At 31.7% G+C, this 21,957-nt stretch overlaps 2 protein-coding genes across 3 annotated transcripts in view; one reads left to right on the forward strand and one right to left on the reverse strand.

The window, feature by feature from the left end:
- LOC145297640 (glutamyl aminopeptidase-like) overlaps positions 1-21,957 on the forward strand; it is a 101,385-nt gene that overhangs the window by 59,870 nt on the left and 19,558 nt on the right. The window contains exons 12-16 of the mRNA XM_080143745.1: positions 3,500-3,633; positions 4,344-4,547; positions 7,038-7,114; positions 9,282-9,386; positions 13,294-13,464. Of these exons, the coding sequence (XP_079999871.1) occupies positions 3,500-3,633; positions 4,344-4,547; positions 7,038-7,114; positions 9,282-9,386; positions 13,294-13,464 (691 nt within the window). The remainder of the gene's footprint in view (positions 1-3,499; positions 3,634-4,343; positions 4,548-7,037; positions 7,115-9,281; positions 9,387-13,293; positions 13,465-21,957) is intronic.
- Positions 1-21,957, reverse strand: part of LOC145297642 (uncharacterized) — a 50,544-nt gene that overhangs the window by 9,532 nt on the left and 19,055 nt on the right. The window lies entirely within an intron of this gene.

The raw sequence follows: 21,957 nt of genomic DNA on the forward strand, positions 1-21,957 counted from the left end.
TGAAACTCGCATAGAACATTAGATATATATTTCTTCATAACTACAAAATATAATATACTAGCGTTGCCCGTGTGTTTGTAGGTGTGTGTGTTAAAAAAAAGTAAAAAGAAAAATGAAAGTTTTAGTAAGAAGATCGGATTGAACTCCGAAGCCTTGACGCGAAGGTGGAAACGAAAGGGAAAAAATAGGCATCCACCTAGGAATTGAGAAGCGTGTTAAATTAACGGTTCAAAAGTCCCAGAGGTTTGATTGACAGTTGGCGGCTTAATGAGGTCATCGCGGGGGCGTTACGATGACGTGTCATTTTTTTTTTTTTTTTTTTTTAATTACTGCGAGGCAGTCTTTTAACACTTGTTTACTTTGTTTCAACGCGGGTCAGTTTTGGTTTCCCAAAGATGATAGGGGTGGAAACCAGTTCTCCATTTAAAGGGGGTATTCCAATCAGACGTTCGCGGTAATCCCGCCGCGAACGATGCCTAGCTGTATTTATTCCCCCCCCCCCTCCCCTGGCAAAAACTGTGAACCAAAACTGAAAGTGAATTCCCGTCAAGCACGGGTCGGGCGAGACCGGCAATCATGGGTGTCAGCCGAGCAGCGTCGTAACAGACTCAGAGTACTTGTAAAAAACAAAACAAAACAAACCGAAAAAAATCCTATTGCAAATAAACCCCGAAAAGAAACTTGAAGAAACCAACCTTGTAAAATTCCAATAAGTTTAATATATTTTAGTATGTAATTTTTCGGATGTTTGTTTTTTTTTGGGGGGGGGGTATTTGTGCCAAATATTTACCCGTAGTTTTTTTTTTTTTTTTTTTTTTTGTGTGTTTATTTTCCAATTCGTTTCGTTTCGTTTCGTAGATTATAAACATCGGTTACAGACGGTATTTATCGCTGTCATAGTAGCTTTCCATTTAAGAAAATAAATAATGAATAAGTAACTAATCTAATAAGAATTCACCCCTCCACCTTAGTACATAGCCGACGGAAAGAAATATAACTAAAATAAGAAAAATATAAAGTCGAGTATCTCCTTAAAAATAACTGTAGACATAACCGAAGGGGAAAATATTAATAAAATAAGGAAACTATAAAGTGGAGTAATCGTATGAACAAATGAAGAACGGTCTATGGTGACACCAATGATTGCCGGTGTCGCCCGACCGTAAATCAGTCGCAGTTGTTAAAGGAAAAAACACTCAAGAAACACAGAGAAAATAAAATTCCATGGTGGAAAAAAAGGAACGTTGCATTGATCCTAAGCGATGTTTGCAGCGAACTCTCACCAGATGAAATCTAGGAATCTACGATCAACGACGTTATGGAAAGGTGTTGCAGCTTGTGCGTAATAGATTTGCATGTAATGTCTCGATTTTTAATCCTATTAAGGTGAAACTCAGACGGGAAAAAATGAGTTCATTTTTATATATATATATATATATATATATATATATATATATAAAATAATAATAATATATATATGTATAAAATAATAATAATATATATGTATAAAATAATAATAATATATATGTATAAAATAATAATATATATATAGATATAAATAATATATATATATAAAATAATAATAATATATATATAAATAATATATTTATATATAATAATATATATATATAATATATATATATAAAATAATAATAATAATATATATATAATATATATATATATATGTATAAAATAATAATATATATAATATATATATATAATATATATATATAATATATATATAATATATATAATATATATATAATATATATATGTATAAAATATATATAATATATATATATGTATAAAATAATATATATATATAATATATATGATATATATATAAAATATAAAATAATAATAATATATATATAATATATATATGTATAAAATAATATATATATATATAATATATATATGATATATATATATAAAATATAAAATAATAATAATAATATATATATAATATATATATGTATGAAATAATAATATATATATAATATATATATATAATATAATATATATAATATAATATATATAATATATATATATAATATAATATATATATAGAAGATAGATAGATAGAAGAAGAAGATAGAACATAGATGGAATAGAATAGATAGAAGAAGATAGACAGATAGATAGAAGAAGATAGATAGATAGATAGATAGAATAAAAGAAGATAGATAGAAGAAGATAGAAGATAGATAGAAGATAGATAGAAGAAGATAGAAGATAAATAGAAGATAGAATAGAATAGATAGAAGATAGATAGATAGATAGATAAATAGATAGATAGAATAGAAGAAGATAGATAGAAGAAGAAGAGAAGAAGAGAGAAGAGAGGAAGAATAGAGAAGAAGAGAAGAAGAAGAATAGAAGAAAGATAGAAGATAGAAGAAGATAGAAGATAGATAGATAGATAGAAGAGAGAGAAGATATATAGATAAATAGATAGATTGAAGAAGATAGATAGATAGATAGATAGAAGAAGAAGATAGAAGAAGATAGAAGATAGATAAATAGAAGAAGATAGATAGAAGAAGATAGATAGAATAGACGATAGAAGAAGAAATAGAAAAAGATAGATAGAAGATAGATAGAGAGATAGATAGAAGAAGATATAAGAATAGATAGAAGATAGAAGAAGATAGATAGATAGATAGAAGATAGAAGAAGAAGAAAAAAAGAAGATAGATAAAATATAGATAGGATAGAAGAAGAATAGAAGAAGAAGAAGAAGAAGAAGAAGAAGAAGATAGATAAATAGAATAGAAGATAGAAGATAGACAGAAGATAGATAGAATAAATAGATAGATAGCTAGATATATAGATAGATAGATAGATAGAAGATAGATAGAAGATAAAATATAGAAGAAGATAGATAGATAGATAGATAGATAGATAGATAGATAGATAGAAGATAGAAGAAGATAGAATAAAAGAAGAAGAAGAAGAAGAATTGAAGAGAGAATAGAAGAATAGATAGAAGATAGATAGATAGATAGATAGATAAATAGAAAGATATATAGGATAGAAGAAGAATACAAGAAGAAGAAAAAGAAGAAGATAGATAGAATAGATAGAAGAAGAAGAAAGAAGATATAATAGAATATAGAATAGAAGATAGAGAAGAGAAGATAATATATATGTATAATATATACCTATACAATATATGTTAAAATATATATATATATTATATACCTACATGGTATAGATAATGTGCATATGTGTACATAACTATATTTAAATTAAACTTTACTGCAGTTTCATGGTATTGCCGATTCACAGGAGACTGCCCGATTGATCTTTCACGTCTAGCGTCATTTAGTAATACTTTAAAACTGGAATAAAGAATTAAAGTATTAAGCTGAGTAAATTTATTCTCCTTTATTATTGGTATATCTCTATCGGAATGGATAATGAGTCCTTAGTCTAAGATATTATATTTTAATTCGATTCCAATTTTGATATATTGTGTTTATTATATTATTTCCAGCTCAAATCCAACTCAAACATCCTTTGCCATCTTGGATAAAGTTCAACGTGAATCGCTTCGGTTACTACCGGGTGAATTATCCGCTTGATATATGGCAATTCTTTTCAGAAAATTTTCAGCGAGGAAATTTTCAGGTAGAAATAATTCTTTTGTTTTTAATTTGTTGTCGTTGTTGTTGGCGGTTGTGGTGGTGATTGCTTGTTGTTTGTTTGTTTGTTTTTTGGGTGTTTTTTTTTTTTTTTGTTGCAAATTTGGATATATTAGGTTGGTGCAAAAGTTGTTGCCGATTTTTAGCAGTTGCATTCCACTGTAATTTATTTTATGTGTTATTATTTAGACGTGTCACCATGATTAATTTATAACTTTTTCTTTCACATTATTAAGAATCATTCCTATTTTTCTGTAATATGCTCAACCATGTTGGCACGAAAACGGCCTTCTTTTATCAACAGAAAGGGGTGTCATCTTCCATCAAGATAATGCTCGTCCTCACACAACACTATTGACCAAAGATCTCCTAAGAGAATTTGCTTAAGGAATCTTGCCTGCATATTATCCTGATTTATCTTTATTGGGTCATCACATATTTCGAGGATTAAATCGCCATTTAGATGTTCTTAGGTTTACATCAAGAGAGGAGGTTGAATGAGATTCGCATAATGATTTATGAATAGTATTTTGTTGTTGTTGTTGTTGTTTTGTTTTGTTTTGTTTTGTTTTGTTTTGTTTTTATTTGTAGTAGTATTTAAAAAAATTTTACTCGGTTAAAACGGTTGCTTCGTAAACTTTATAAATTCGTATTTATTAAAAACTGTAATTTTTATTCACAAATTTCTTTTCGCAGGAATTGTCTCCCTTGGATCGCAGTGGTCTGTTGGACGATGCGATAGCGTTAGCCTCTTCTGGTTATCTTGATTATAACGTGGCCCTCAATATGACTCTTTACTTGGACAAAGAACTCGACTACGTCCCATGGAAGATGATTTTGAGTTTGTTATATCAAACCAACCAAAGACTGCGATCTGACAAAGCTTACGGTCCGTGGAGAGTAAGTGACCATCTGTCATAATTCATATGAATTATATTCTCTTATACCATAGAGATTTAATATGTATCTGTAGCCGAGGTTATATCGGAATTCTCAAAATTTCATCATATTCATTTTTTTTTTTTATGAATACTAAGAACTACTTAATATTAAACTACCCCATTTGGGTCAGTATTTATCATATATATTATTAAATACTAGAAATGATGGATAAACAAACTCATAAAATCATGAAATTACGTCAGCGCTTTAATTCTTTCATATATAAATTATTATCACTTCTGTTCACCTAAAGAAAAAAGATCTACTGTTGACTTTTTATTTAGAGTGAAGAATTTATACTTGAATTTATTCCAGGCTGCGTGGTGGGGGTGGGGGGAGGCTGATTTACAATTTGTTTTCTTGCTTCCTTTCATCACTTGAAATGATTTCGCGCTCGGTTATAAAAAAGCATATCTTCCAGGACTAATTTCATTCGGCTTTTGTGGAGAGACGCGGTCTTTTTTTACTTAAAATTGTTTCATTGTTCGATGGATAATTTTAGTGTCCCAAATTATTTCTTATACACTTTTTTTTTCTTTTTTTTTTTTTTTTGTTTAGTCAATGATAGTTATTCCCCCTAGATATTCGTCTCCATCTCCATAAGCGCCATCAAAGATTGTTTTCTTAGTGGTGTGACACTGTAACTTTGTGCCTACAGGTAATATGCTAATAGTAAAAATTAGTTTCTGAAATTCAGTTCACATTAAACGGCCAATATATGACACGATCGTTTGCCGGGAAAGAGTGTCTTGATTTGTCCGCAGCGTAGAAACATTTCTGGAGCGGCTATTAATTTCTAATTAACTTGTGAATATATATTTTTATATATATATATATATATATATATATATATATATATATATATATATATATATATATATATATATATATATATATATATATAAACTTGTGAATAATATATATATATATATAAACTTGTGAATAATATATATATATATAAACTTGTGAATAATATATATATATTAACTTGTAAATAATATATATATATTAACTTGTAAATAATATATATATATATATATATATATATATATATATATATATTATTCTTTATGTAAATGCAGTCATATCTTGCTACAATGTGCAGACCGTTTCAATCAGATTTATCTCATCAAGCAAGAACAATTAAAATACAAAAATTTTAAAGGTTCAAGACCATTTTCAATTTTTGAGGAGAGAAAATATGACATGATTTGCATGAAACAAGGTTAAAATTCTTATGTATTTAAATTAATTATAAAAATCAAATTTCCGTTTAAGAAGGGGGGGGTTAAAATAGTTTTAGGGAAAAGTTAGAAAGAGTGAGAAGGGAGGGGTTATATAAAGATACAGAGGAGAGTATGAAGGGTATGAATACGCTAAAAGGAAGAAAAGGAGAAATTAGGGGTGAAAACAGTTGGCATGTAACTAACGAAGGTGTCAGACGACGATGTTGACAATATTATAATTTAAGTCATTTAAAAGTGTTTCAACTATAGAAAAAAAGTCTAGCAATAAAACACGACGTTTTTCTTTAACAGAAATTTGATTTTTGTAATTAATTTAAATCCAATAGGACATTTTTAGTAGGAAATGAGGCGAAGGACGAATGCAAAGTAACTTTGAATTTGTCCATATCGATATCGTTCACGACTACATATTTACTTGGGCTCATTGGCTGATATATATATATATACTTATATATATATACATATATATATATATATATATATGTATATATATATATATATATATATATATATATATATATATATATATATATATATATATAGTCATTCACATACAGTACTGTTTCGCTGTTTCACAGCTTATCAGTGCGGCTAGACAGGCAACTGCCTCAAGCCAGGATCGAAACCCGACCGCCCCAAATGACAGTCAAGGCATCACACTATTCGGCTGATGCTGAGTGGGTAATGAATTAACGATGTTTTGACATCGTCCAAATGCCTCCGCTCGATTTGTTTACATAAAGAGCGTCGCTTCATACGCTAATGGCAGTTTGTATATCATTTCCCGATATGCTCAACCCAAGATAGGGAGCATTATATATGTGTGTGTGTGTGTGTGTGTGTGTGTGTGTGTGTGTGTGTGTGTGTGTGTGTGTGTGTATGTATATATATATATATATATATATATATATATATATATATATAACACGTATTTAAATAAGTTCGAGAAGTAATATTAAGCCGATACTAGAATAACACAGCTGTAAATATGTATATTTGTTTAAAAGAAAGATTCAATTATCTATTTGTTAAAATTATTTGTTTAATATATAATTTATATATCCTTCATATATGGCTATCTAACGTAACAGGGGTGAATGCAATTTCCAAAGTGTTTAGTTTTAAAACATCTTAGAAAAAAATGTTTTCCATGTCTAATTTATTTCAATTGTTATTTTATGGATTCTTTTATTCCCTCCAGAAATATGTTTTGAGTAAAATAACGCCAATTTTGGACATTCTGGGCTGGGAAACAACACAAGGTACAATTTCGGAACAGTAAGTTATTTTCATTCATAATATTCCATAAATAATATGTGTTATGTGTGTTACAGTTCTCAATTTTCTTATTTTTATCCACATACGTATATGTTTCAACTTAATGAAATCATCAGTATGGAAGATAACTGCTCAGTCGGTCACACAAAACGAACGAATACGAGTCCCTTTGAACCCAAATCCAAGCGTTCCAACCAATTGACCGGCTTCGACAGTTTTACGATAAGCCGAGAAATAAAACATATTAATGTCATACAAAACGAACAATATAATCAGCTGTTTAAACAATGTTCAATAGATCATATGAACTTCAGAACTCCCAAATAATTGTAAGTCTCATCTTCGCCAAGCGCACTCATCTCCTCTTATTTGGGCAGTTCGATACCCTCTATTTTTCTCCTTTTCATCTCCAATTGGGGACACATTTTTATCCCAAATTCCATTCCACTATCCTGACTATATATTCTGGTCGTGTTTATGATTTTTTCTAGTTCGTTTTTATTTATTATAAATAGCTTCACGGCATCCGTATACATGAGGTGGTTTATTCTTTGTTCTGTGTCTGTAAACTTTGTATCCGGCATTACATTTCCAAAGTATGTAGGTGAGTGGCATATCATCACCACGTTGACATACCGGTTCTCATTAGGTCACTGAAGTTAGGGGATACTGAGCTTTATTAGTACCAGATGGGCGATCATTTGTGAATACCAGATGCTGTATGTGGGAGAAGGGATATATGTATAAGTATGCGTGTGTATATATATGTACATATGTGTGTATGTAAACATGTGTGTATATATGTATATATATATGTGTGTATATATATATATGTATGTATATATGCATATATATGCATATATATGCGTATATCTATGCATATATATGCGTATGTATGTACATATATGCGTATTGGGGCTCCTGTAAGCTGTGGTGAAGGCAACATTTCTAGGAGAAGCAAATCTCTGATTTAAAAAACCATAAAGCGGGAGATCAGTACCCGCATTAAGCTGGTCTGCAGTTTAACTTGTTGCTGGCTATCTTGCTCTTGCTTATTGCTGGATCTCAACATTTTGAACCGAGAGAGAGACTTAGCTGTCGTACAAAGCTAAGATTCTGTAACGTCATCTGTGTATAGATACTCCCTCAGGCATTTGTCTATTAAAATAGTCCTATGGCGATGGAAGTCATTTTTGGGCTCATGAGGGAGTGGCACTCTGAGGGAGTGGCACTTGTCTGACAAGACGTTGCAATCATCAATCATATATATACGTATATATATATATGTGTGTGTGTGTGTGTGTGTGTGTGTGTGTGTGTGTGTGTGTGTGTGTGTGTGTGTGTGTGTGTGTGTGTGTGCGTATGTGTGTGTGTTATTTTTATTTTTAGTATTTATGTATATCCTTACGCTGTGCATATTGTCTAAATGACATATTTTGCTAGGATTTATATGCCAAAAATAAACTTACGAATTTTAACATTGTCATCTCTTTTGACCGGGATATAATTTGATATTCCCTAGAAACTTCCAGTTTGAGGGGAAGCCAAGCTAACCCGCCTAAAGTAAATGTCGTTTTTTTTTATTGTTTTGTGTGTGTGTATTTTGTTTTTGTTTTTATTTTTGTTTTTTTTTTTTGTTTTTTTGTTTTTTTTTTTGTTTTTGTTTTTTGTCGTTGCTGCGATTATGCAATAATAAATTCCTAGTGGATGTGAAGGCGCCGTCTCATTGATTGGGGAGGGTGTTGAGCACCTAACATTGACACTGTGTTACATGAGAAAGGCTGTCCCCTTCTCATGTAAGTAAGAAGACAGACTAGATAAGTGAAAATAATATTAGGAAAAGGCTAGAATCGAACCCTGTAGGCAAGTGGATGATTGAAATCCTAGCAATGCATTCCATTGTTAATTCTTTTAGAAATAGCTAAATATTATTTATGTCGGAAAAAAGCGACTGTTCATTCTTTTAGAATGACTGGATATTAAATATGCCAGTTAAAAGAATGGACAATGCGAGTTTATAATTTAAAAATAGGTTAGATATTGAACAATTAAAATACACTAAACTTTTAACCCAATAAGACACAAAAAAAAGTTCTTGACAGTTTAATTCTACAAGTCACTTGACAGCCTCAAAATTTGATATCCTGATCTCATTTTGCTATTTCAGACTCTTGCGTAATCTTCTGATTGACGTTGCGTGTCGATACGAAGCTGAGCCTTGTTTGCAAATGGCGTCAGAAAAGTTTAAAGACTGGATCAAAACTAACAAGAGGTAATTTTCCACGGACCTTTTTTACTTTTTTTTTTCTAGCAGGGATTGTAATGTATCTGCTTGATTGCTAAGTCTCAAAAGGCCATCCTCCGAGGCATCACCCCCCCCCCTTCTTTCTTAATCTATGTTGCTTGAGGCATCTTCATTCGTAAGGGGGTGTTGATAGAACCAATCTTTTGTAGAAAGGTCCTACCAAAAATTTACCGCCGCTACAACATAAGGTGGTTATAGTAATAAAAAAAAAAGAGGAAACGTTTTATAACTCACTTAAGAGGATCTGTTCATATCATAGAGCATCTGCATCACAATATAATTTCCCGTATATTTCCATATATAAACTTGCACAGATTGTTGTCAGCCATTAAACAGTTGCATTTATTCTGCATTTTATCTTCAGCCTAAACCGAATCTGGTGCATTAGTAATCATAAAAGTAGGTGTTGTCGAATCGAAAGGTAAGGTTTCATTGCAACATTTAAAATAACTTTATTGAGTCGTCATTGCTATTATTAACATATAAATAAACGACAGAGACAAGTGTCAGTGAATGAATGCATGAGTATGAACGAAAAGATTAAGTCAGAAAGTCCACATGTGATTAAATAAGTTTCTTGTTTCTGATTTTTTTAGATGAGGATTGGTTATTCGTATTATTTGGATTAATCGGACTACTGTTCTCATCTTGAGTGTCATTTTTCACAACGTTTCGGTCGATGTAACCTCTGACCTTCTTCAGGTGTATCTAGTCGAACTTGAGAATGTTTCCGTCGAACTAGGGAATCTGGACGGAATTTCGGACGGAACCCTTTATTTACTTCATGCAAGAACCGTAGCGCAGTGGTTGGAATACTTGGAAAAATCAATTGTGAAAATGACCTTCTTTTGAAGGTTGAAAGTGCAATTTTCAGTGTTTGAGACCGAAAAATACAATTGAGAATTACTTAGGACATCTATGGCTGACGGAACGAGAGCATGCTACACCGTGAAGTAAATAAAGGGTTTCGTTCCAAATTCCCGACTTCGACAGACACATTCCTGAGTTCGACAAGATACACCTGAAAAGGACGTGTAACGTTGTGAAAATGACACTCAAGATGTGAACAGTCCAATGAATACAAATAATATGAAGCAATTTCCTTTAGTAGAAAAGAAAAAGATTTACATATGAAGGACATGATGAATGACCTTTTTGCCTGTTTATAAGGAAAGGAAACGGTTCATATATGAGAATAGTTAAGCGTACCAGTCAGACCTTGTGTAAGTAGTAATGTGTGTGTGTGTGTGTGTGTGTGTGTGTGTGTGTGTGTGTGTGTGTGTGTGTGTGTGTGTGTGTTATATTAAGTTCACGTGCGTTCGAAAGTAACCGTAATGGATTCTCGTATAATCTTCTTGAGGTTTATCCCAGGGCTAGAGCCCCTGGAATGATTTTGGATGCAACCATGCAAATGGTTTTGGGTGCAATCAAGAGAGAAGTTTAGTTGTTGATAGAAGTTTAGTTGTGTCAGCTCACTATTTGGTCTTCTGGCCGGGAAGTAGAAGAGACTAGCGTGCACTTCCTTTTATCAACTCCAGTTGCGTACTCAGCTCGCCAGAGAGATAGCCTCATATTGGTTAAGCCGGAAAAGAAAAGTTAGATGCTCGCACCAATCAGCACCGAGCTTAGAAAATCAAGCACGAATTCAAAATCGTAATAACGGTTTGGTATAGTCGTGTTACTTTTGCTGTCGCTGCTGTTGTTGTGTTGCTTTGTAGACGCTGCTGTTACACATATGGCTGGCTATTTTTTCTTTTTTTTTCCACTCATGATGTGTCATTTCTTCTGCAAAAGACTCTACAGAAAAAATAGTTTTTCCTGTGCTGTGTATCAGTTTTGTGTTAGCTGAATAATCCACATTAAAAACCGACTTTGTGGTTAATTTTGCTTTCAGATCGGAAACAAAGATTTTAGACTAATTCTCAGTTTATCTATTTAATTATATTTTTAGTTCAATTTCTTCTCATTTCATTTCATTCATTTCAGAAGCCTCTTTTGTATTTAACTTTACTCTTAGCCTTGTTTTTGAAAGACAAGGAGATCGTTTAAGCCATTGCTACTGTTGTTTTAGGTGGAAAAGAAGGAACGAATCGAACTTTTGCATAGAGACACGCACTCTAGTATCGTCTTATCTGCATGAAATCCTTCTTGTTGGTCAGTTGTCCTTTGAAAGTTCAAAAAAGAATTATCGTTTTTGAACAATTAAACAAAAATAGTAAAAAAAGAAAAATGACAGATTCAAATTCGTTCATATCCCATTCTATAAGTAATAACAAAACGCTCATTAGTAATTGTTAACTTTTATACTGATTTTATATTGTTCTAAAGGGTACGTAGTGCCCGACTTCAAAGACAGCAACCTTAAACAGCATCCTTCAACAATTAGCCGTGAAAAGACGAAAGAACTAAGCTTCGATTTAAACTCACAAATTATTGGTGCATATAAGAAATATAAAGGCTACAAAACAATATCGAAACAATTTATTGTGCCTGCATCAATCGTTCAAAATATTTTGAATAGACAAAACAGGTTTTATCGTATTCAAATAGAGATTGTGTCCTTCTGACAGTCACAATTTGTCCGTGAGTCACAATTTTTGAAAACGTAATAAATACATTGCGAAACTTGTCTTATTTCGAAATATCAAAAATCTTAACTACTTTTAGAAATTGAAAATATTGCATTAATAGTAAATAATAAATTCACAAAAAATACATTCAAATGCCATGACCAGAAATTAAAATTTGAGATCTTCAGTTTGATGTTCTTACTAGCTGAGTTATTTGGACTTTCTTATAAATAGAACTTCAAAAATTCACTTAACAAAATTATTATAATTTTGGCGTAATGTCATAGATTTATGATGTACGTCATGCTTCAAAACATGAATTCAAACATAAGCGATAATAAAAAATGAATAAATAATGAATTGGTAAACGTTATCTGCAGCGTTGGAAATTGTTGTAACACTTCAAAGCAATTTATTTTGTTTTAACTACATATTGCCATTAAAAACAGTTTAATATATACTAGAATTTCGCGGATCAAATTTTCTCTTTTTTTAACTGGCCTCTTTTTCATTTAAAAATGTGCCAAAATTCAGAAAATCAACCAAATTTAATTAAATGTTTAGTATTTATTTTATTAATTAATGATCACGGAACATATTGAATCCATTTTTTTTATTAGAAAATTTAATAAAAATGTATTATTTCCTGTAAACCAAAAAAACTGTACTAAAGTTATATATGAAGATCCTTAAAAAAAAGTAATAAATTTCTTTCTTTTTCTTTTTTTTTTTTTTTTTTTTTCATTTTTATGTTAACAATTAAAAAATCTCTTTTAAAGATACTGGTTATATATTACGAATGATGGCCGTTACTCGTGTTTATGTAAAACTCGAACTAGCGTTCTGAAATGAAACGAATAGATTACAATTTTCGGGCACTGTCAAGATTACAGTAAGACGTTTTAATACTTTTTGCGTCTTGCTTCAAAGTATAGTCTCGTATGGAAAAAATTAATTATCCCTTGTTTTTTTTAATGGTGTCATCCTTTGCTGTTAATGTTATCATATATAAACAGACGGGAATTACACACTTCCCATATATATAGAATATATTTTGTGCTTCGTCGTCATTGCGATTCATCAGTATGGTTAGATGTTGAAATATTCGAAACTGGGATCCCAGTGGTTAACATCCAGTATGCTACCAACCGAGTTAAACGAAACTGTTGAGGATCCTGTGATAAATTATAACGTATATATAGGAAGCCATTTATTTGTCTATGGTTTTTACAATATTAATAATCGAAATTCATTTTACAGAAGTGCGTTGCCTTAATATTCCATTTGTATTGTTTTTTACGCAGTATTGAATCTGATTTTAAAAATGTTGTTTACCAATATGGAATGTCCCATTCCGGAACAGCTGAAGACTGGGATATAATGTGGGAACGTTATATAAGAGAAGTCAACACTCACGAACAAAAGCTTATGTTATTTGGATTATCTCAAACCAAAAGCGACTGGTTACTCCAGAGGTAAGGAAAACATTTTGTAGTTATAAATAAATTTATTAATAATTTTTAAAAGAAATATATACAAACGATTTAAATCTATTGTCTTGCATAGTATGGAGTTTATCAACATCTATCATTATTTAGTGTTATGGGGTCGAGGTCGGCATCAAAGAGTTGGCGACATGGCCAATGCATTGCTTTGTAAGATCAAAGCAGAAGTTGAACCTTTCACAATTTTAGATATTTGAATTGAAGTGGAAGTCGAACATCCACCCCGCCTTCATCATGTGTGTGTGTGTGTGTGTGTGTGTGTGTGTGTGTGTGTGTGTGTGTGTGTGCGTGTGCGTGTGCGTGTGCGTGTGTGAAAGAGAGACTCCGTTCATTAAAAGCAAAGAAAAATTTATGTTACAATATTTGGAAATTCAATTTATCGGTTCTGTTTCACTTAACAGGTCATATCAAGGGAAATAACTTTTGTTACTTCAAAATTTTCTTCTTTTTTTTAATTTATCTTTTTTTCTCAACCTTGTTTGTTTTTATTTTTATCATAAATTGCTTTTAAAAAAGATTTACAAAAGAAACAAGATTTATATATTTGTTTCGAAATAATATATATATATATATATATATATATATATATATATATATATATATATATATATATATATATATATATATCTATCTTATTGACTTGTTCAAAACAACGATTCCACTGGAAAAAAAAAAAAAATAAATTCAACACTAAAAATACAATTTCATGGAATATTTTGAAATTCATAAATAGAAAAATAATGTCAAAATTAGAATGTTTCATTCCATCTGTTCTTCAGATGCTGCATTTCAATTTCTTGTTCTCTGTCAGTGGAGGAGAAATCCTTCACGACTGAGACAATTTTTATTTTTGTTCCTTTTCTCCACGTTAAAAAACGACCCTGGTGTCTAACTCTGCCCCGTGGTGAAGCATTGTAAATAGGAACTAAATATTTCGATTTTAAACTCCCCTCTCTCTCTCTCTCTCTCTCTCTCTCTCTCTCTCTCTCTCTCTCTCTCTCTCTCTCTCTCTCTCTCTCTCTCTCTGATTTGTCAGACTGTCAGTACTATATGAGGGTCATTTGAAAAAAACGCAATAAAACATTTTTAAAAAGAAAAACAGTTCGATTAATACTTAAACTGAACTTTATTCAATCTATCTATATATCTATAAAAGTGAACGTGTCTGTATGTCTGTCTGTCTGTCTGTCTGTCTGTCTGTCTGTGTACATTTCCCTACGTAATAACTCTGTCAATTTTCGGTCTACAGACTCGAAATTCGATATACAGGGTACTGAGATTTGGGAAAAACTTTGTAATCCGTTTTCGGCCAGAAATTTGGCTGATAAAGTTCAACGATTTGACCTTTGAGAACTCTTCCAAACCCCTCCGCCAATTTTTGGTCCAAACACTTGAAATTTTAGACATAGGTTCCTTGGACATAGATCTAACATAATATCTTGATTTGAGCTCAAAACAATAAATGTTAAGAGGTCATTATAGGGGTAAATTTTTTTTTAAATATTGACCGTCTGCGTTCTCTACCAAATTACTCAGACAATTTCTGGTCTAAACATTTGAGATTTTACAAAAAAGGTATTCAGAGATAGGGCAAGCTTTTTAATCGGTTTCGGTCGAAAATTTAAGCTACCAAAATATAAATGTATGTCAGTATGTTTGCAGGTCTGCCTAAAACTTTCGACAGATGCGACAGATTTTCACAAAATTAGTATCGTTTTGAAGCTCGACCCCTCAAACGACAAATACCGAAAAATTGGCTAAAAATATTAAAGTCTTGATCCTCAAATGGGCACTTTTCAACAGGGAGGGGTTTCTTTTTTCGCCGATATTTTCGAACGTCATTCTCTCTTTTCGATTGTCTAGCCTTAATTTAAACCTATGTCATTTCCGGTTTGACGGTTATCGTAACAGCAAAGACGTTGCATTTTCCCCGGTTCTTTTACTCCTTCGTAGTACGGGTTCGAGCCTGCCTTCTTGCTACCACTTTTTTTTTTTTTTTGCTCAACACACACCTCCAAACACTCGGGCAACGCCGGGTAGCCATGATAGTCTATCTATATATCTATAAAAGTGAACGTGTGTGTGTGTGTGTGTGTGTGTGTGTGTGTGTGTGTGTGTGAGTGTGTGTGTGTGTGTGTGTGTGTGTGTACATTTCCCTACGCAATAACCCTCTCAATTTTCAGTCTACAGACTCGAAATTTGATATACAGGGTACTGAGATTTGGGAAAATATTTGTTATCGGTTTTCGGCCAGAAATTTGGCGGTTAAGGGGTCAAAGTTCAACGATTTGACCTTTGAGAACTCTACCAAACTCCTCCGCCAATTTTTTTATCTAAACACTTGAAATTTTAGGTATAGGTTCCTTGGACATGGATCTAACTTAATATCTCGATTTGAGCCCCAAACAATAAATGTTAAGGAGTCATAATAGGGGTCAAAGTTTTAAAAAATTGGACCTTTGCGATCTCTACCAAATTATTCAGTCAATTTCTGATCTTAGCATTTGAAATTTTACATAAAGGGCGGTTTGGATCGAAAAATTTTATTTACCAATATATAAATTTTTAGTTACCAATATATAAATGTGTGTATGTATGTATGTATGTATGTATGTATGTATGTATGTTTGCATGTCTGCCTAAAACTTTGGACAGAGACGATGGATTTTCACAAGTTCAGTATCGTTTTGAAGTGCGGCCTGTCAGACGACAAATATCGAAAAATTGGCTATAAACATTAACATCTTCACCTTCAACTGGGAACTTTTCAACAGGGAGGGTCGCTTTTTATGCCGATATTTTCGAAAGTTATCCCCTCTTTTCGATTGTCTAACCTTAATTTAAACCTACGTCACTTCCGATTTTGCAGTGGTCGTAACAGCAAAGACGCTATGTTTTCCTCCGTTCTTTTCCTCCTTCGCAGTACGGGTTCAAGCCTGCCTTCCTACTACCACTTTTTTTTTTGTTCAACATACACATTCAAGCACTCGGGCAACGCCGAGCTGAAATACTAGTATATTTATAAAAGTGAACGTGTGTGTGTGTGTGTGTGTGTGTGTGTGTGTGTGTGTACAATTCCCTACGCAATAACTCTGTCAATTTTAAGTCTACAGACTCGAAATTTGATATGCATGGTACTGAGATTTGGGAAAATATTTGTTATCCGTTTTCGGCCAGAAATTTGGCTGCTAAGAGGTCAAAGTTCAACGATTTGACCTTTGAGAACTCTACCAAACTCCTCCGACAATTTTGGGTCTAAAAACTTGAAATTTTAGATATAGGTTCCTTGGACATGGATTCTAACTTAATAACTTTATTTGAGCCCAAAGCAATAAATGTTAAGGAGTCATAATAGGGTTCAAAGTTAAAAACAAATTGACCTCTGCGGTCTCTACCAAATTACTCAGGCAATTTCTAGTCTAAACATTTGACATTTTACATAAAGCGTATTCAGAAACAGGGCAAGCTTTTTAATCGGTTTGGGTCGAAAATTAGAGCTAACAATATATAAATGTATGTATGTATGTTTGCATGTCTGCCTAAAAATTTCGACAGAGGCGATGGATTTTCACAAGATCAGTATCGTTTTGAAGTTCTACTTTTCAGACGACAAACATCGAAAAATTGGCTATAAACATTTATTTCTTCACCCTCAACTGGGCGCTTTTCAACAGGGAGGGATCGCGTTTTTCGCCGATATTTTCGAAAGTTATCCCCTCTTTTCGATGTCTAGCCTTAATTTAAACCTACGTCACTTCCGGGTTGGAAGTGGTCGTAACAGCAAAGACGTTATGTTTTCCCCCGTTCTTTTCCTCCTTCGCGGTATGGGTTCAAGCCTGCCTTCCTACTACCACTTTTTTTTTTTTTTTTTTGCTCAACACACGCCTCCTAACACCCGTGCAACGCCAGGCTGGAATACTAGTATAAAATATAAATATTATCTATGTAAAACTAAGTAATTTTAAAGCAATATACAATTTAATACTGATAAAACTGAATTATGAATTTAGAGAACAAACAATTAAAGAAACATTAAACACAAATATTTTTTGGCCTTCGGAGCAAGATCACAGTGTACTATCTGTTTTGATGCTACACTTTACCTTTTCTGTCCTCGGTGGGTGGAGGAGAAATCTTTCATGACTGAGATTATTTTTGTTCCTATCCAGAGTGTTCCTTATTGGGAAGCTGGATTTTGGCCACAATATTATATGTTGAAATATTTAAATAACTATTATTAAATACAGAAATTATATTTTGGTTTTCTGTTCTTCTATGCCCATTTTTTCCCGTGTTTTTCATCAAAATGTGTAGCGTATTGGTTGTCTCAGAGGCCATCATCAGTGATCGCCCACTGGCAGTAACCTGTTGTGTTCCCTGGAGACCAAGTGACAACAAGTCTCCCCAGATTTCTCTTGACCACTTGTGCAGATGATTGCAAGTTATCGCAACAGCCGTTGTCACTGATTTCTCGTTGGCATCAGCCATTGGTGTTTCCTGGGGTTTGGGTGACAAAATGCCTCCCCAAGATATCAGATTTGAACTGCACACTTCCAGTAGAGATTTGGTTAGTACTCTCCCACCTAGGTCTTTCCATCCTCCTTACCCTTCACAACTAATTTGTGTGGTGTGGCGCCAGTCGATATCATCTACACCAGTTTATTATTATTATTACAATTATTATTATGATAATAATAAGAGTGATTGTGCAGTGTACGCACGTGTATTTTAAATATTATTTTCAAGTTAAATTAAATTTTGGGTTTGTATTACTGTATACGTAGATTCGAAAAATGTTAAAAAATCAAATATATACAAAATAAATGTTATCAAAGGCAAGATAAGTTACTCTTCTACCTATCTAGAAAAGTTTTTAGTGGTATTACTCACTTTTATGGCCTCAGTGTTTTTATATGAAGACAGACGCATGGAGGTTGAGAACCGATTTTATTCACTACCAACAATTGGTATTAGGAGAGGCAACGTGTTCGTAAGATGGAATGTGATTTAACAAAGGAGACGAATGTCCGTAAAATGTTTGTAGGTATGTATGAATTGACAAGGAATGAATGTTCGTAAACTGTTTGTAGGTATGTATGAATTAACAAGGAATGAATGTTCATAAAATGTAACTTATCTTTTGGACGATGGAGAGGGTTAGGGTAGGCCGGTCATCCTGCTGTCGGTGATGCGTGTCCTGGCTTGTAACTGGAAAGCGAGTCTCTTCCTTCATTAGCGCTAGCAGCCCGGTGTCTTCGTCTTCTTTCTCCTCCTCTCTTTTCTTTGGTTTGTGTGAATTAGGCATTGTTTAGAATTGAAGGCGTTTGGCCCATAACATGAGAGCGTAGTCGGCTTCAGTTCACTGGTGCCTTATTTCTTTTTCTTCTTCATCTCTTTAGGTCGGGTGGAAGAATGTCCGTGTGTTCACTGACGCAGCTGGGCGAAAATCTTCTGTTCCCTCCTCTCGGTTCCCTCAAATACCCTCGTTTTATAGTGGCAAACTAGCTCCCAGCGACTGTGATATTTGAGGTGTTTATTTTAGGCGCGGAGCTCTGCCATTGGTTGATAATTATTTTGTGGTTATCTTATTTTCTTCTTCCCAAGCGGAAGCGATGCGTGGAACCATGTGCAAACGACGATTTTTTATTTTGTCTCTCATGGTGGATGCGTTAACATCCGGTTGGCTGCCAATTCTCATCATGTTCCCACGCTTTAAAACGTGTAATCGCTTCGAAAATCATACAGTGTTTTTCGATATATTTTAAAAAGAAAAATGTCGGCATGTTTGGTAGAAAAGTAACTTATCTTGCCTTTGATAACCTTTGTTTGTTATATATTTGTATTTTGACAATTTTTTCGAATCTATGTGTACAAACCGTCATGCAAATTATTTACAGTTAAAATGTTATAAAAAATCAAAACGTTAAAAAAGAAAAAAAAGCTGCGACGATTTTTTTTTTTAATTAAAAAGTAAATTTTATGGTAAAGTTTTGTTTTTTTAATTAGTTTTTAATCTTAAAAAGTACAAAGAATGGACTCTTTAATAACTTTTTCTTTTTTTCTTTTTTATTTATTTATTTATTTTTTTTTTGTTTTGTTTTGTTTTGTTTTTTTGCTGTAACAAAGCTTATAATATTAAGAACACCAACATCTCGTTTTTAACATTACAAAAAATGAAAATGCGGCGATAGTTGTAGAGAATTGTAAGCAAATTTGATAACATTAATAATACAAAATGTTGTCTTTACAACATTTTGTATTATTAATGTTATCAAATTTTCATCCTTATTTTATTAAAAAGTTTTGTTTGAAAAAAATTATAAATTTCTACTGTCGCATTTAATTTCATCGTAAAAAATGCAGAAAAAATGCTGTCTTTACAACATTTTTTTCTGCATTTTTTTACGATGAAATTAAATGCGACAGTAGAAATTTATAATTTTTTTCAAACAAAACTTTTTAATAAAATAAGGATGAAAATATTTTTTTTTTTTTAAAGCTGTGGCGGCTTTTTTTTTTTTTTTTACTGAACAAAGCTTATAATATTAATAACATTAAAAAAGAAAAAAAAGTTGTAGCGGCTTCTTTTTTAAAATGTTTTTATCTCATGAAAATATCGTTGCTTTGTTGGTTTTCTCTTAATAGTTGCGTAAAAACTACATTTTGTATTATTGTTATCAACTTTGTTTACGATTGCATTTTCATTGTCACAGTAAAAAAAAAAAAAAAAAAAAAAGTCGCCGCATCTTTAAAAGTTTCATCCTTTGTATTTTTTTAAGTAAATGACTATAAAAAAAAAAAAAAAAAAAAAAAAAAAAAACATTACCAGAACATTTACTTTAAAAAAAAAAAAAAAAAAGTCACCGCAGCTTTAAAAGTTTCATCGATGTTTTATTAAAGAGTTTCATTCTTTGGATTTTTTAAGGTTAAAGACTAATTTTTTTAACCTTACCATAACATTTACTTTTAAATTTTAAAAAAAAAAAAGTTGCCGCAGCTTCTTTTTTTTTAATGTTTTCATCTAATGCAAATATCTTTTGTTCGTTGGTTTTACCATCGTAAATTATGATATGAAAACAAAAATGATTCTCTTAATAGTCGCGTAAAGACTACATTTTGTGTTGTTGTGTGTACCAAACTTTGTTACATTAAAAAAAAAATCGTCGCAGCTTTCTTTTTTTTAATGTTTTTAGTTAATAAAGTATATCACGTCCTATATTATGAGATAAAAAAAAAAAAATGAATTAATCTTTTAGTAAACGGAAGTTGTCTCCCTCTGCGCAGTGACAACCTATAAAATAGTGCAATGTATTAGAGCTTCAGTAAAATGAGAAGTAACGTTAAAAGAAATAAAGTCAAGGGCAATAACCTCTAAAGCATGACGATTACTGTATCGTGAATTGTCTCCCTTATTCATTAAGTGTTTTCTTCGTTTTTTTTAACGATTTTTATTATCTTATACTATTTGGATCTCCTAAAACTATTACATAAATCCTTACATAAATTACTATTTGAGTCAGGTAAATTATTTAGAGTAAAATGAGCCTTTGTACAATTCTAAAACTACTTTACAGTGACTAAAAAATCATCTTTAGGAAAAGGAAATTAAATTTCGGCGTTTGTAGTCTATCATTGTGCTGAGGGAGCTAACTTCATTTTACTAAGAGATTCGTTCATGTTTTCATACGAGAATTTGTGATGCTAAAATATACGTAACTTCTATGAATTTGGTTTTTATTTATTTATTTACCTTTTTTTTAACATTGTAACATTTATTAAAAATAAAACGACAACTTTTTTTAATATACCAAAATTTTTAACATTAATAACAAAAAAAAATCATTTAATATATTTTTGCCTTAGGTGGGGGAATGTTCCCAAGAATATTGGGTACTTGTACAGTTTAATCAAGACATTAAAAAATTAAAATATCGAAAAAAAAAAAAAAGTTATATTGTACGTATCCATTTTGACATGTAGGTCTCCGAAAAAAAATTTCACTTAATTTGATCAATTTTTTTTTTTTTTTTTTTTTTTTTTTTTTTACAGCGGAAAAACACGTTTTTATGAGAGCGCGTTGAAGGCAGCCATCTTGGATTTGTTTTAAATTTTTGTTTGAATTTTAGAAACGACACGGGAGATAACTCCATGTAAAGCGCCGATACTCCCTCCCCATCTTTAATAACTAGCTTTTCTTCCTAAAAATCGAACCTTTTGCTCGGTATCATAACAAATTGCTTTTTCGCTGTAAAAAAAAAAAAAAAAAAAAACAACTTGATGAAATTAAGTGAAATTTTTTTCCGGAGAACTTCATTCCATAACAGATACGTACAATTTAAACTTTTTTCGATATTTTCATTTTTTTAATGTCTTGACTAAACTGTACAAGTACCGAATATTGAATAGTATCACGCAGCAAAACCTAATTTAAATTCTTGGTAAAACTTGTCGCAAGCGCTCTGT

The sequence above is a fragment of the Euprymna scolopes genome, chromosome 18 (assembly GCF_053919585.1).
Source record: "Euprymna scolopes isolate OS-2025 chromosome 18, ASM5391958v1, whole genome shotgun sequence".
NCBI lineage: Eukaryota > Metazoa > Mollusca > Cephalopoda > Sepiida > Sepiolidae > Euprymna > Euprymna scolopes.